General features: G+C 33.4%; 2 protein-coding genes across 2 annotated transcripts; one reads left to right on the top strand and one right to left on the bottom strand.

Annotated features, from left to right (window-relative positions):
* Window positions 1-2874: 2874 nt before the first annotated feature.
* On the top strand, window positions 2875-6523 carry LOC131994766 (uncharacterized). Its single transcript, XM_059361644.1, has 2 exons — window positions 2875-3707; window positions 3802-6523. The coding sequence occupies exons 1-2, from the start codon at window positions 2875-2877 to the stop codon at window positions 6521-6523; spliced, it is 3555 nt and encodes a 1184-aa protein (XP_059217627.1).
* Window positions 6524-6648: 125 nt separating this feature from the next.
* On the bottom strand, window positions 6649-7572 carry LOC131994765 (uncharacterized). Its single transcript, XM_059361643.1, has one exon. The coding sequence runs from the start codon at window positions 7570-7572 to the stop codon at window positions 6649-6651; it is 924 nt and encodes a 307-aa protein (XP_059217626.1).
* Window positions 7573-14019: the final 6447 nt, after the last annotated feature.

Genomic DNA, 14019 nt, shown 5'->3' with positions numbered 1-14019 from the left:
ATTTAAACCATACTTAGCACAGTTGTTAAAAGTCATAACAAACAACTTCAAGCAAATTTTCAGCCAATTGGGACAAGAATTGCGCCTTCTATTGGCTCAAGAATTCAAGACCCTAGATCGTTTTACATGACAGCTATATCAGATTATAGACCGATTTGAACCAAACTTAACATAGTTGTTGTTAATCATAGCGAACAACTTCATGCCAAAGTTCAGCCAAATCGGATGAGAATTGCACGCTCTATTGGCTCAAGAAGTCAAGACCCAAGATCGTTTTATATGACAGCTATATCAGATTATTTACCGATTTGAATCATATTTTTCACAGTTGTTGGAAGTCATAATAGAACACCTCACGCAAAATGTCAGCCAAATCGGATGAGAATTGCGCCCTCTGTTGGCTCAAGCAGTCAAGATCCAGGATTGGTTAACCAGGGATATCAAGATATGGTCCGGTTCGGACAACAATTAAATTATATGTTTGAGACCTGTGTAAAATTTCCGCCAATTCGTATAAGAATTGCGCCCATTGGGGCTCACGGAGTAAAATAGAGAGAACGATTTATATGGGATCTGTATCGGACTATAGACCGATTCAGACCATAATAAACACGTTTGTTGATGGTCATGAGAGGATCCATCGTACAAAATTTCAGGCATATCGGATAACCCCTCTAGGGGTCAAGAAGTCAAGATCCCAGACCGGTTTATATGGCAGCTATATCAGGTTATGAACCGATTTGAACCTTATTTGACACAGTTGCTGAAAGTAAAAATAAAATAAGTCATGCAAAATTTCATCCAAATCGGATAGGAATTGCGCCCTCTAGAAGCTGAAGAAGTCAAATCCCCAGATCTGTTTATATGACAGCTATATCAGGTTATGGACCGATTTCAACCATACTAACTGGGCTAAGTGTGGCATATCATAACGAAATACTTCGTGCAAAAATTCATTCAAATCGGATAAGAATTGTGCCCTCTAGAGGCTCAAGAATTCAAGTCCCAAGATCGGTTTATATCGCAGCTATATCAAAACATGGACCGATTTAAACCATACTTGGCACAGTTGTTGGGTATCATAACAAAACACGTCGTGCGAAATTCCATTCCAATCGGATAAGAATTGCGCCCTCTAGAGGCTCAAGAAGTCACGACCAAAGATCGGTTTATATGGCAGCTATATCAGGTTATGGACCGATTTCAACCATACTTGGCACAGTTGTTGGATATAATAACAAAACACGTCGTGCAAAACTTCATTCTGATCGGATAAGAATTGCGCACTCTAGAGGCTCAAGAAGTCAAGGCCCAAGATCGGTTTATATGGCAGGTTATGAACCGATTTGAACCATACTTGGCACAGTTGTTGGATATCATAACAAAACACGTCGTGCAAAATTTCATTCTGATCGGATAAGAATTGCGCACGCTAGAGGCTCAAGAAGTCAAGACCCAAGATCGGTTTATATGGCAGCTATATCAGGTTATGGACCGATTTGAACTATACTTAGCACAGTTATTGGATATCATAGCAAAACACGTCGTGCAAAATTTCATTCCAATCGAATAAGAATTGCGCACTCTAGAGGCTCAAGAAGTCAAGACCCAAGATCGGTTTATATGGCAGCTATATCAAAACATGGACCGATATGGCCCATTTACAATACCAACCGACCTACACTAATAAGAAGTATTTGTGCAAAATTTCAAGCGGCTAGCTTTACTCCTTCGGAAGTTAGCGTGCTTTCGACAGACGGACGGACGGACGGACAGACGGACGGACAGACGGACGGACAGACGGACGGACATGGCTAGATCGACATAAAATGTCACGACAGTAGGATAAGTTGGACTGTTTAAATTCACATTAATTATGCATGGAGAGTTAATTACTTCTTAATTACTTCTTTATTACTTCTTAATTACTTCTTTAATGGGGTCAAATCATGTTGTTATAAAACTGTCATTGATATGGAAATTATGTAGCCCTTTTTTGTTAGGGGATCCTCATTGTACATTGATATCTATGCTATGTCACCCTTTCTTGTTGTGGGATCCTCATTATGTTGTTATAAAACTGTCATTGATATGGAAATTATGTAGCCCTTTTTTGTTAGGGGATCCTCATTGTACATTGATATCTATGCTATGTCACCCTTTCTTGTTGTGGGATCCTCATTATGTTGTTATAAAACTGTCATTGATATGGAAATTATGTAGCCCTTTTTTGTTAGGGGATCCTCATTATGTTGTTATAAAACTGTCATTGATATGGAAATTATGTAGCCCTTTTTTGTTAGGGGATCCTCATTGTACATTGATCTCTATGTATGCTAGGGAGGGTTCGGCCTAGCCCTTTTTGTTGTGGGATCCTCATCATGTTGTTATAAAACTGTCATTGATATGGAAACTATGTAGCTCTTTTTTGTAAGGGGAATGGGGGATTCGAACTTGCGCAAGCTGATTTTTCGATTAGGAATTTGGGATCCTACATTTTTAGTTCTGGGTGTTATTTTTAATTAGGGATGGTGTTGATTTAACTGATAAGTGGGATTGAAACTATTTGGTTAGTCAATTATGGAGTTATAAAAATTCATTGAGTGTGACCCTCACTATATGTTATGAAGGCTGTGGGTCTTGCTCATTTGGGATTGGGATATTAGAGATTGATGGCGGTAACTGATAAGTGGGATTGATTCTTTTTGGGTCGTAAATCATGGTGTTATAAAAATGTCATTGATATGGAAGCTATGTAACCCTTTGTTTATTGTGGGATTCATCGTCATTATATATTGGTTTTCATTGTGCTTCTATAAAAGTGTGAGAAGAAAGCCACATCTTGAATAGTATTGAAAGTGCAAACTTAGCGTCATGGCTGATAATTTAGAATTGATAAGTAAATTTAATAACAAAAATCTAAAACCAATTTTAAATGTGAAGGATATGGTACTGCATCATGAATACGTTATTGATGGTTGTTATCGGACCACAACCAAATACCTTATTATGGAAAGTTTAGCGGAGCATATTTGCGTGAAATTTAATTTTCAATTACAAGCACAATATACCAAACTTTGCAGTGATGAATGGAAAAAAACAATTATGCATCACACCTCCAAAATGTCGCAAATAACAAGAAGCGACTCTATTGAAAATGTGGTTAGCTGCCATGTAGAGGAAATTAAAACTAAAATGTCAGAGTTTCAGGAAAGAGATTCTGGATGGGCTTTAGTCAATATTGAAAAACTCTACATTAACATAAATAAATGTACAGTTTTAAGAGGCTCCCAATATATAAAAACACCGAAAAAATTAGCAGATAGACGCGCTTGCTGCAATATTCTTAATGACGATGAATATTGCTTTAAGTGGTGTATGGTAGCAGCCTTAACAACACCAAAGCCAAGAAACCCAACAAGAACATCCTCGTACCCTGTGGATATCAAACAGAATATAATAACTTTGACAAACGGTGTAAGTCTCAACTTCAATGGATTGAATTTTCCCATGGCCCTTAGAGACATAATCATATTCGAAAAAAACAACCCAAATATAAGTGTAAATGTTTTGGGATATGAAGTCAAAACAGATCATGTTGTTGGGCCGTACTACATTACCCAAATGGAAAAGGAGACCCACGTGAACTTGTTGTTGCTGGAAAATAATGAGAGAGAGCATTATGTGTTAGTAAGAGACACGTCAAGGTAATAAAACAAATAATACTATGTGTAATTAATTAAATGACTATTTTTTTTTTTATTTTATCTTTTCTGTTTTTTTTTTTTTTTTTTTTTACAGACTTTTACATAGGCAGGTTACATCAAACGCAAATAAATTGTACTTCTGCAACCAGTGTTTCCAGCACACCAGGAACCCCAACATGATGGATCATCATAAGCGAGAATGTGGAAGAGTTGTAACATATCTCCCTGAGGAAGCCAACAAGTTCATGGAGTTTTCCAACTCTAAAAAGACAATGGACGTTCCATTTTCAATTTACGCAGATTTTGAATGCGTACTTGAAAATGTTAACGACAGTAATAGTAAATCCCTAAGTAAGCACATTCCATGTGCTTTTAGTTATAATATTAAATGTAGTTTTGATGATAGGTTAGACAAATTTAATATTTATACGGGAGAAGATGCTGCCGAGGTTTTTGTTAAAAGCATCGATCAGGAGTGTAGGTTTATTTACGAAAATTATTTAAGTCTAAATACCCCTATGACATCATTATCACCCTCTGAGGAGTTCAATTTTCAAGTAGCTCAAAACTGCCATGTATGTGAGAAATTATTAGGTAGTGATAGGGTTCGTGATCACTGTCACATCACTGGAAAATACAGAGGACCTGCCCATAATAAATGTAATTTAGAGCACACTGTACCAACATTTATACCCATTTTCTTTCACAACTTTTCGGCTTATGATTGTCACTTATTTGTGAAAGACCTCCTTAAAAATATTCCTGGTAATACAACAGTACTGCCAGAAAATAAGGAGCGATACATTGCCCTATCCCATAAAGTATATTTAGGTGGCGGAAAAATTTTAGAGTATAGATTTTTAGACTCCCTCAGGTTTATGGCGGCAAGTTTAGATTCTCTAGCAAACAATCTGGCGGGAGATACTATGAAGTCAGTTAGGTCACATTTTCCAAGCGATAGGGAATTTAATTTAATGAGGAAAAAGGGCGTATTTTGCTACGAATACCTGACTTCGTTTGATAAACTAGCCGAAACACGACTCCCTCCCATTGAGGCTTTCTTTAGCAAATTGTATAACAAAAAATGTAGCAGCGAAGATTATACGCATGCCAAAGAAGTATGGCATACATTTAATTGTGGTACTTTACAGGACTATATGGAATTGTATTTAAAAACAGATGTTCTACTACTTACTGATGTTTTTGAAAATTTCCGACGTTTGTGTAAAAAAGTCCACAAATTAGATCCATGCCAGTACTATACAGCACCAGGTCTATCTTTTGATGCTATGCTTCGGAACACTAACATAAGCTTAGAGCTGTTTACCGATTTAGATATGTACAATTTTATTAAGAATGCTATTCGAGGAGGAATAACTCAGTGTTCTAGAAGACATACGAAAGCAAATAATAGGTACCTAAGCGATTTCAATCCATTACTTCTTTCTACCTTCCTTATGTATTTTGATGTCAACAATCTATATGGGGCCGCTATGATGCGTTTTCTCCCATGTGGCGACTTTAAATGGCTTAAGGAAAATGAAATTATTAGTGATGTACAAAGAATTCTGGACTTTGTTGATGACTCCCCCATAGGTTACATTTATGAAGTTGATTTGGATTATCCAGATCACTTACATGATCATCATAATGATCTACCTTTTGCTGCGGAAAATAAAAAAATCGGTGGAGCTAAATACAAAAAGCTGGTTGCCGATCTTACACCAAAGCGAAATTATACCACTCATTATTTGGTATTGAAGCAATGCCTTGAGAATGGTTTAATTTTAAAAAAGGTCCACCGAGTTTTAGAATTTAGACAAGAACCGTGGCTTGCTCCATTTGTTAACACTAACACAGATGAGAGGAAAAAAGCAACGAATCCGTTTGAAAAAGATTTTTTCAAGCTACTGAATAACTCGGTATACGGCAAAACGATGGAAAACGTCGATAATAGAAAAGACGTAAAACTTGTAACCGAATGGGAGTATTCAAATAAGAAAAAAATTGGTTTGGAAAGACTTATATCCAAACCAAACTTTAATAGTTTGTCTCAATTTTCAAATGAATTTTGGGCTGTTCAAATGGACCGCACTAAAGTAATCTATGATAAGCCAATATACGTTGGATTTTGTATATTAGAAATAGCAAAATTAATCATGTATGATTTTCACTATAATTACATGAAAAAGAAATTTGGTGAAAGGTGTCAGTTAAATTATATGGATACTGATTCCTTTATTTACACTATTTCTTCCGAGGATTTCTATGCAGAAATAAAAGACGATGTAGAAAAATATTTCGATACTTCAAATTATGATGCAAATAATCCGTTTGGATTTCCTCTAAAAAATAAAAAAGAAATGGGTTACATGAAAGATGAAAATGGAGGTACATTGATGTCAGAATTTGTTGGCCTAGGACCGAAAATGTATTCGTACAAATTAGATGAAGGTAGCGAAATAAATAAGGCCAAAGGGGTGAAAAAATGTGTCATAGAGGGTTATTCTCTTGAAAATTATAAGGAATGTCTTTTGAACGGCATAAAACCTACTGGCAGCATGTTGTCATTCCGATCTAAACTTCATAATATTTATACGGATAAGTTAACCAAAGTAGTTTTAAGTCCCTTAGACACAAAAAGAAAAATCAGGGAAGATAAAATTAATACATATGCATGGGGCCATTATAAAATGGCAACCGAAAACAACTTACAGAGCATAAGTATAGATTATACAACGGAAATGGATGTAGACAATATCGAATCTTATAGTGATAACGATTTAAGGGACCTGCTTGACTACCTTAATATGTAAAAAAAAGCTACAATTTTATAATTTACCTTTAAGGCTTATTTATTTTAATAGTTAAATACTTGATAAGAAAATTGAAATTAAATAAAATAAAAAAAAAAATATTTTCAATAAAATGTGTTTGTTTATTAAATGATTTTTCGAACAGTTCCAGTCAAAGATGTGTATTCGATGAAACGATCGTGTATTATTAAACAATATGCCGACGTATTTTCAGGAATGGATTGGCTGGTTTCGAATTCAATTTTAACATCAATAGGCCCGGCTTTTATTGTCTCATTTTGATGACTAACATCAATTACAGTTATAGGGGTTTCTTTGAATTCATCACATGACAGGAGAGGTTGCGGTTCCTTCAAATAAAAGCTTTGTTGAAATCTTGCATACATATCATAAAGAACTGCATAACGATTATCATCAAATTTTATATTAAGGTCATCGTATGGGTAAATATCTGAATTTAAATGTACTTTGAAATTTGTTAAGTTACAATGGATAAATTTTTTGTTATTTTCAAATGCAAATACTAAAAAACGTGGTCTCTCCCTATTTACAGAAAGTTTAACGTTCCAATTGCACTTGACTGCACCGGGAAATGTAGGATTAAAATGACAATCCCAGCTACGAAACGTGATTGGTATAGTCTTTCCATCTTTAATTGTTTTCATTATTTTTAGCTTCGTTTCATCTGAGATATGAACATGGGGAATTCTCCATGTTATATTTGTTATATTAATTTTAGCTTTTTCCGTTTGGGTAGTTGAATAGCAGGCATTCAAATCAGTGGAACTTCGTAGGAGTATAAGGTCATGTTTACAATTTAAAACAACTTTCGTGAAATCCTCAGAAAATCCCAATAACTTATTTAGTGGCACATAAAAATTGAACTTCTGCTTGTTCAAATCGGTTTCTTTGCTCCAGCCAGCATTCAGCATCATATTATTTTCAATACTATTTATTGAAATGTAGTTTTTTAAGGTACTTGAAATGCCCAAATATCGTGTTCTATCTATTTCTACACCATTAATTTCATAGCGAATTTCATCAAACATATACGCAACACAGTTATTTCGCAATCGTCCATTAAGTGTACTTTTTCCATCTTCCAGTGTAATGGAACCCTCTATATATAGGTAGCTTTCGCTAGGTAGGATATATAAATCTTGATTTTGAATTGTTATTCTAATTTCGTCATTATTTTTGAAGGATTGAATATATGGTACGTAGCTATGATAGTCCTTTTTAACAATATTATCATCAGAGTATGGTTTCTCTAGTACATTTAAAATTTCAGACATGGCTTTTTAATTTTAATTTTAAGGATTTTAAAAACAATTTATTTTCTTGAGTTAAAAGCCGTCTTTTATTGTTGACAGCTCGAATCGGAATGTTATGTTTGGTCATTTTATTATTATATTTATTAAAAATAATCATTTTGATTTAGGTTTAAGATGTAATCGAAGTGTTATTTCTTCCCCTCTAAAATTAATCAGACGCGTTTCTTGATCAACAATCCAAACTTTTATGCGACTTATTTCGTTAACGTTTACTGGTAAATAAATAAGGTTCCTGGGAATTTCGTCTAATTTATATCCTGGAGACACGTTTATTGCGAACTCATGGATAATATGTGCTGGAGAATTATTCATATATGCTCCAGTTGTAATATTACAACAAATTTGAATTGCATTTACTTTCATGATGTTTACTGGCATGTGAGACGTATGCTTTATGTTAGGGACTAAAACTCGATCTTCAAATCCAAACAACGGACCAATAGACCGATCTTGATGGAAATTTATAACATGTTCCGAAGAAAAAATTTCGATTTGAAGTGTATTGTTATTTGCTTCTATATCGAGAGTATTAAGCGCGTTCTCCTTTCTATAAGCGCTTTTTATAAAGTCTACAATATCTTCGAGTTCGTACGATCCAACTGGAATTTCAATAACACTATTACCAATATGAAACAAATTATTATCATAATCAATGTTAGGAATTGTATTATATGAATGAAAGTCAACTAAAGCACATTCGTAATCGTCATTTAATTGAATGGGAGGAAAATACGAAGCAGTCAAAATTGGAGATCTCCCGGTTAATGCTAACGTAATTGACATGATGATGAGTAATTGATGAATGGAAACACGTTTTTAGTTTCATTAGTTTTTATTTATTTGTTCATTCAAAACAAAAAAAAAAAAAAAAAATTATAATATTTCATTTTTATTTATCCAAGAGTTATGTTTATTAGAAAATCCTAACCATTTAACATAAGCCATTTCTCCCTTTGTTTTTAAAATCTTCTCAACGAGATATACATCAGGGTGTTTTGTGAGTAAAATCTCTTCCTTATAAAAAGCTCCTTTTATGGGATTTCCCTGGTAGTCTTCAAGTAGATATGTGGTGGGGTTTGTGTTTTGTATACGTCTTATACGAAAAATCTCTGTACTAAAATTTGGAGTATATCCTTTTTCAAATATGCTCTTATATTTACTTATGCGGACGTAGTCTCCCAAATGATATTGGGAGATTTTATGTATTTTCAAGTGACTATATACGGTTTTTAATAGATTTTGTTCATTTTTGGAATTTACTTCGACTGGAGCCATTTTTATTGTTCTATGTTTTTGTCGATTATATTTATCTATTAAAGCTTTATACAAATCGATCCAATGGTACGTGCCATTAAAAGAAAATTCTCGAAACATTTGCGATTTTAATGTTCGATTAAAACGTTCCACAATCGACGCCTTAATTACGCTATAGGTTGAGTAGTGATTAATTGAATACTTTTCCATAAGTTTTTTAAAGTCTGAATTAAAAAATTCTTTTCCATCATCTGTTTGTAAATTTTTTGGTATCCTCCCCATACTAAGAATTTTTTGAAACGCTTTTGAAACATCACAAGCCTTTTTCGATTTAGTTGCTTCTGCCCAAGCATATTTGGAAAATGTGTCTATTACAGTCAATAGATATTTATAACCTTTGTTTATTGTGGAATAGTTTCCCATTTCGACTAAATCAGCTTGCCAGAGGTCATCAATACCCCTCATAATAACTCTGCGACGTGGAAAGTTTTTACGAGCTTGGGTGTGAATTTCGTTAACAACGTCTCTTTTTTCCATAGCTTAGTTGTGATTATTGTAGATAATGGTAGGGTTTTCAGGCATAGTAGAAATTAATTCAAATAACTGACTCAGACTTATCTTCATTTGTATTATTTCCTGTCGAATGTTGTTAACTTCAATATTTAAATCTCTTTTTAAAATGTCTCTAGAGTGGAAGATTTGTTTTTGAAGATAAGCTTTGTTGACTGCGTCTGTATCCTCCGCCGGAGGATCCAAATTTTTAATCTTTTTATATTGGATATCGATGTTATTATGCCTGTCAATAAAAATTCCAAATATTTTTGAAACATTTTTTTTATAATGTGTTGAATTTGAAAAATGACCGAACTTATCGACACTCATTTTATGATTAATTGAGGTTTACTATTGTCAATATATTATATCCGCTTCCTTGAGTTCTTCAATAATAGAAATAATTTCATTGTTTTGATTCGTATGACCAGCTTGTTTTGATGCTATTAGGAGCTTAAGACGATCTACTAGCTCATTGGGATCGTCCCAGTATATATAGTTGGATTTTTCTGAAATTGTAGTCATTAATCCTTTACCTATGTAAGTAGTGTCAAACAGCTTTTGAATAATGTTTTTATATTTATAACCCTTATTCCCTTTAATCCGCTCGTTCGGATTATAATTCCTCTTATGTGCGTTTGTATCTATTAATATTTTTTTATATATATCCAATTCCAATGCATCATAGTTGTGTGGCTTTTTATAAAAAAGCAACTGAAATAAGCCCGGCGTATACGCCCATGAATGATTTCCAACAATGATTTTATCTTCGTTAATATCTATTATGGAATCTCCAAATTTCCAAACTCCATTCGAATCTTTATGTGGTCCAAAAACTGTGTCTAGTTTTTTATCTCTATGTAATTTTGATAAGTCCACACCATCTTCGTCTTCCGACTGGGAAAAGAATTCCTCTTCGTCTTCGCCATCATTACCGTCCTCTATGGCATCATCAATATCTTCCTTTCCATTATCAAGTTTAGTTTTTATCTTCTTATTTTCTTCATTATAATCGGTATTTTCAGCCTTTGCATTTGATTGTTTAATTTTGTCTTTAGATAGTTTCAATATTTTATTAATTGGTTGTGTGACTGGATCGAATGTGCGACGCAAATCCTGCAAAGTCTCCTCTTCACCCAATTTTATGCTTTGAAATTTTCTTTTTAAAATTTTTCTAGTTTTAACCAATTCCTTTAAAAGATTGGTATTCATCATAATTTTTTTTTTTTTTTTTGTATAGCTTTGCTCTCTGTCTAGATATATTTGTGGTTTTGGAGTTAATTTTACAAGCTTACGTCTTCATCAATCGGAAATATATTTATTACTAAATGTAAATGTATGTATCAAACCCTTTTCTATATCGGCCACATGTGATTTCATTATCCTTATTTATTATTAAAAATCCAAATTTATCTTGCCAACATTCCTGACAAATCCTCTCAAATTCTTGGAACGTCATATCACCTCTCACATGATCATTATAAATGTGTTTCATATTCATTCCATCCTGCTTGAACATAATTATAAAATTTGCATTGTCACGAACCAAATGTTTAGGTATATGCGTATATGTTTGACATAAATAAAATGAATCAATATTTTTATGTCGCCCCATAGTAAAATAGTCTCTCATGTTATTCTGCTTTTCACACGCAACATCATCAAATATCATAATTGAGTTAGGTTTCGCCATGTCTGATGAAATAACCTTCTCATTATTATTAAATGTAAAATATCCCATTCCCTTTATAGGTGTTATAAGTTGTCTTAGATACTCGTACTTGGGTTGATATAAAGATTTTGAGTATAAATAAATATTCTCAAATTTTAATCCGTTAGGGCTTTCAATTAAACTAACCATAACGTTAGTCTTTCCACAATTCGATGGTCCCACTATTAAAGCCCTTATGGAATTCGGTAGTAGACAGCTGTGCTTTATAGTTTTTGGATGATTATGAACGAAGTCTAAATTTCGCACATCAATTTTTGTATCTTGCTTAACTAATCGCATTTTGTTAACTAACTAAATTTTTTGCTAAACCAATTTATTTATTGTAGAAAAAAAACCCGACAAGTATAAAATGCTCATATTCAATCAAAATAAAGTTAGTCGCAAAAGATCCATTCAAGGAAGAGGACTATTAAACAGATTTATTAATTCCCTACCTTTCGAACTTCATTTACCCGGATATCAATTCTGCGGACCTGGTACTAAGCTCGAGAAACGTTTGAAACGAGGAGACAAAGGCATAAATGGTCTTGACGCCGCATGTAAAACTCATGATATAGCGTATTCGAAAACCAGTGATATAGAAGAACGAAATAAAGCTGATCGAGAGCTAGCTGAAAGGGCATGGGAACGGTTTAAAGCAAACGATAGTACTTTAGGAGAAAAAATTAACTCGTATTTGGTCACCAACGCGATGAAGGCTAAAGTCAAATTTGGTATGGGTATGGAGAAGAAAAAATATAAGAAAGCGGCAGGACAAAAAACTTTTTCGAACGCAATAAAGAAAACGACAACAATTTTAAGGAAAGAAAAACCCCAAGACATTAGCTCCGCCATTAAAATAGCAAGGAAAGCTATTCATAAAATGCTTAAAAAGAATAAAGGAGATGTAATTATCCCAAGAGTTATAAGAGTACCCAAAATTGGTGGGTTTTTGCCATTAGTACCAATTATAACAGCACTCGGCGCTTTAGGTGGACTAACTTCAGGTGTATCTTCAATAGCCAAGTTAGTTAGCTCAGCGAATAATGCTAAAAAGCAACTGGAAGAAAACATCAGACACAACAAAAGTATGGAGTCCATAGCAATGGGAAAGGGATTATACCTTAAACCATTTAAAAATGGAATGGGAATCATATGTAATAAGAGTAACATTTCAAAAAACTTTTGAAGCAGCTACCCAATCGACCTCTAACTGATTTGGATATAAAATTATTTGCACGAAAACATATTTCAAATTTTAGAGGAGTTTTTATGAGAGATAAACTTCCAAAAAATGTTCTCCATAACGAATGTGGAATAGTAAACCTTGATTCATATAAAGGATCTGGAACTCATTGGGTTGCTTATTATAAAAATGGAGACCAAGTGGAATACTTTGATAGTTTTGGAAATCTTCAACCACCAATAGAAATAATAAAATATTTAGGTAGCGATATAAAATACAATTATAATAGAAAACAAAATTTTGATTCTTTTAATTGTGGTCACTTATGTTTAAAATTTTTACTCCAATATAAACAATAAAATCCCAAAAAATATTAAAATGAAAAGACATCTTGGTTTTTTTTTTTATTTTTTTATTTATTTTTTATTTAAATATAATGCATATATTATTTATTTTCCATTCTTTGTATTAGATTGTAAATTTTAATATCTTGTTTTATAATATGAGGCATTTTTTTACTAAACTCATAACACAGACGTAACAAATCAATTTCAATGTCCGGCTCATTGAACCCAGGTATTTCAGAAACCAGAACATTTGTCTTTTTTAGTGCTGCGCATGTTGGTATGTAGTAATTGTAGTAGAAATGAGCAATTTGTTTCCTCAATATATTGTTCCAGCAAATAAAAGATGTTAGAAATATGCCATTCCGGCATATAGACCTCCAGGCCTCGCTATCCAGTTTTATTTTGTTTTTGCCTTGAATTAAAACAAGATATGATCTGCCATTTTTATTCACAAAATCCAATTGAATGTGTTCATTTCTTTGGTCATCCAACAATTTAAATGAGTCAAGGAAAAAATCATATTGATCCAAACAAGCTTGAATGTAGGCTCTGTACGTAATTAGATGTAGCCACAATTCCCGTGTCAGTCCAATATAGTTTTTCCTTTTCTGTAACCATATTATAGGTTCGAAAAGCATGATAGAAAAGCCGCAAGTTACTTTCAAATTCAGGTCGACGAAATATTCCATCTCGAAAACAACTTCACGAGTTTGGAAATGTGAGTTTTCCTTTTTACTTTCCAGATCCATTCTTAGTGACGTTTTAAAATATACTAACGCCTTCTCCCAATAATTTTTCCAATATAAGGGCATGTTGAGATTCTTGAGATTTAGTCTTTTTCAAACCTTCCACCGAAATGTCAAATTTTAATCTACCCAATTTTGTACTGGTTGATTTTCAATATTGTCATGGAAATGATAATAGTATATATATTAAAGAATTTGCCTATATGAGTGGGTTTTCAATAGTACCAAACTATTGTTTGTTTAGGTCTCCTTTCGACAGCAGAGAACTACTGAAGGAGGGAAGAAGAAAAAACGCATACTGTAAGAAGTATGTACACGGCTTGGACTGGTCTGATGGCAGCATAAATTACAACTGCGTTGGGGATA

Source organism: Stomoxys calcitrans, chromosome 2 (genome assembly GCF_963082655.1).
Source record: "Stomoxys calcitrans chromosome 2, idStoCalc2.1, whole genome shotgun sequence".
NCBI lineage: Eukaryota > Metazoa > Arthropoda > Insecta > Diptera > Muscidae > Stomoxys > Stomoxys calcitrans.
The sequence above is the reverse complement of the archived record's forward strand: the minus strand, read 5'-3'. Positions and strand labels throughout refer to the sequence as shown.

Bases quoted from the DNA above. Each gene is read 5' to 3' on its own strand.
- LOC131994766 (XM_059361644.1), top strand. From the start codon at position 2,875: ATGGCTGATAATTTAGAATTGATAAGTAAATTTAATAACAAAAATCTA. The intron at 3,708-3,801 runs GTAATAAAACAA...TTTTTTTTACAG, and splicing joins TTAGTAAGAGACACGTCAAG to ACTTTTACATAGGCAGGTTA.
- LOC131994765 (XM_059361643.1), bottom strand. From the start codon at position 7,572: ATGTTTGATGAAATTCGCTATGAAATTAATGGTGTAGAAATAGATAGA.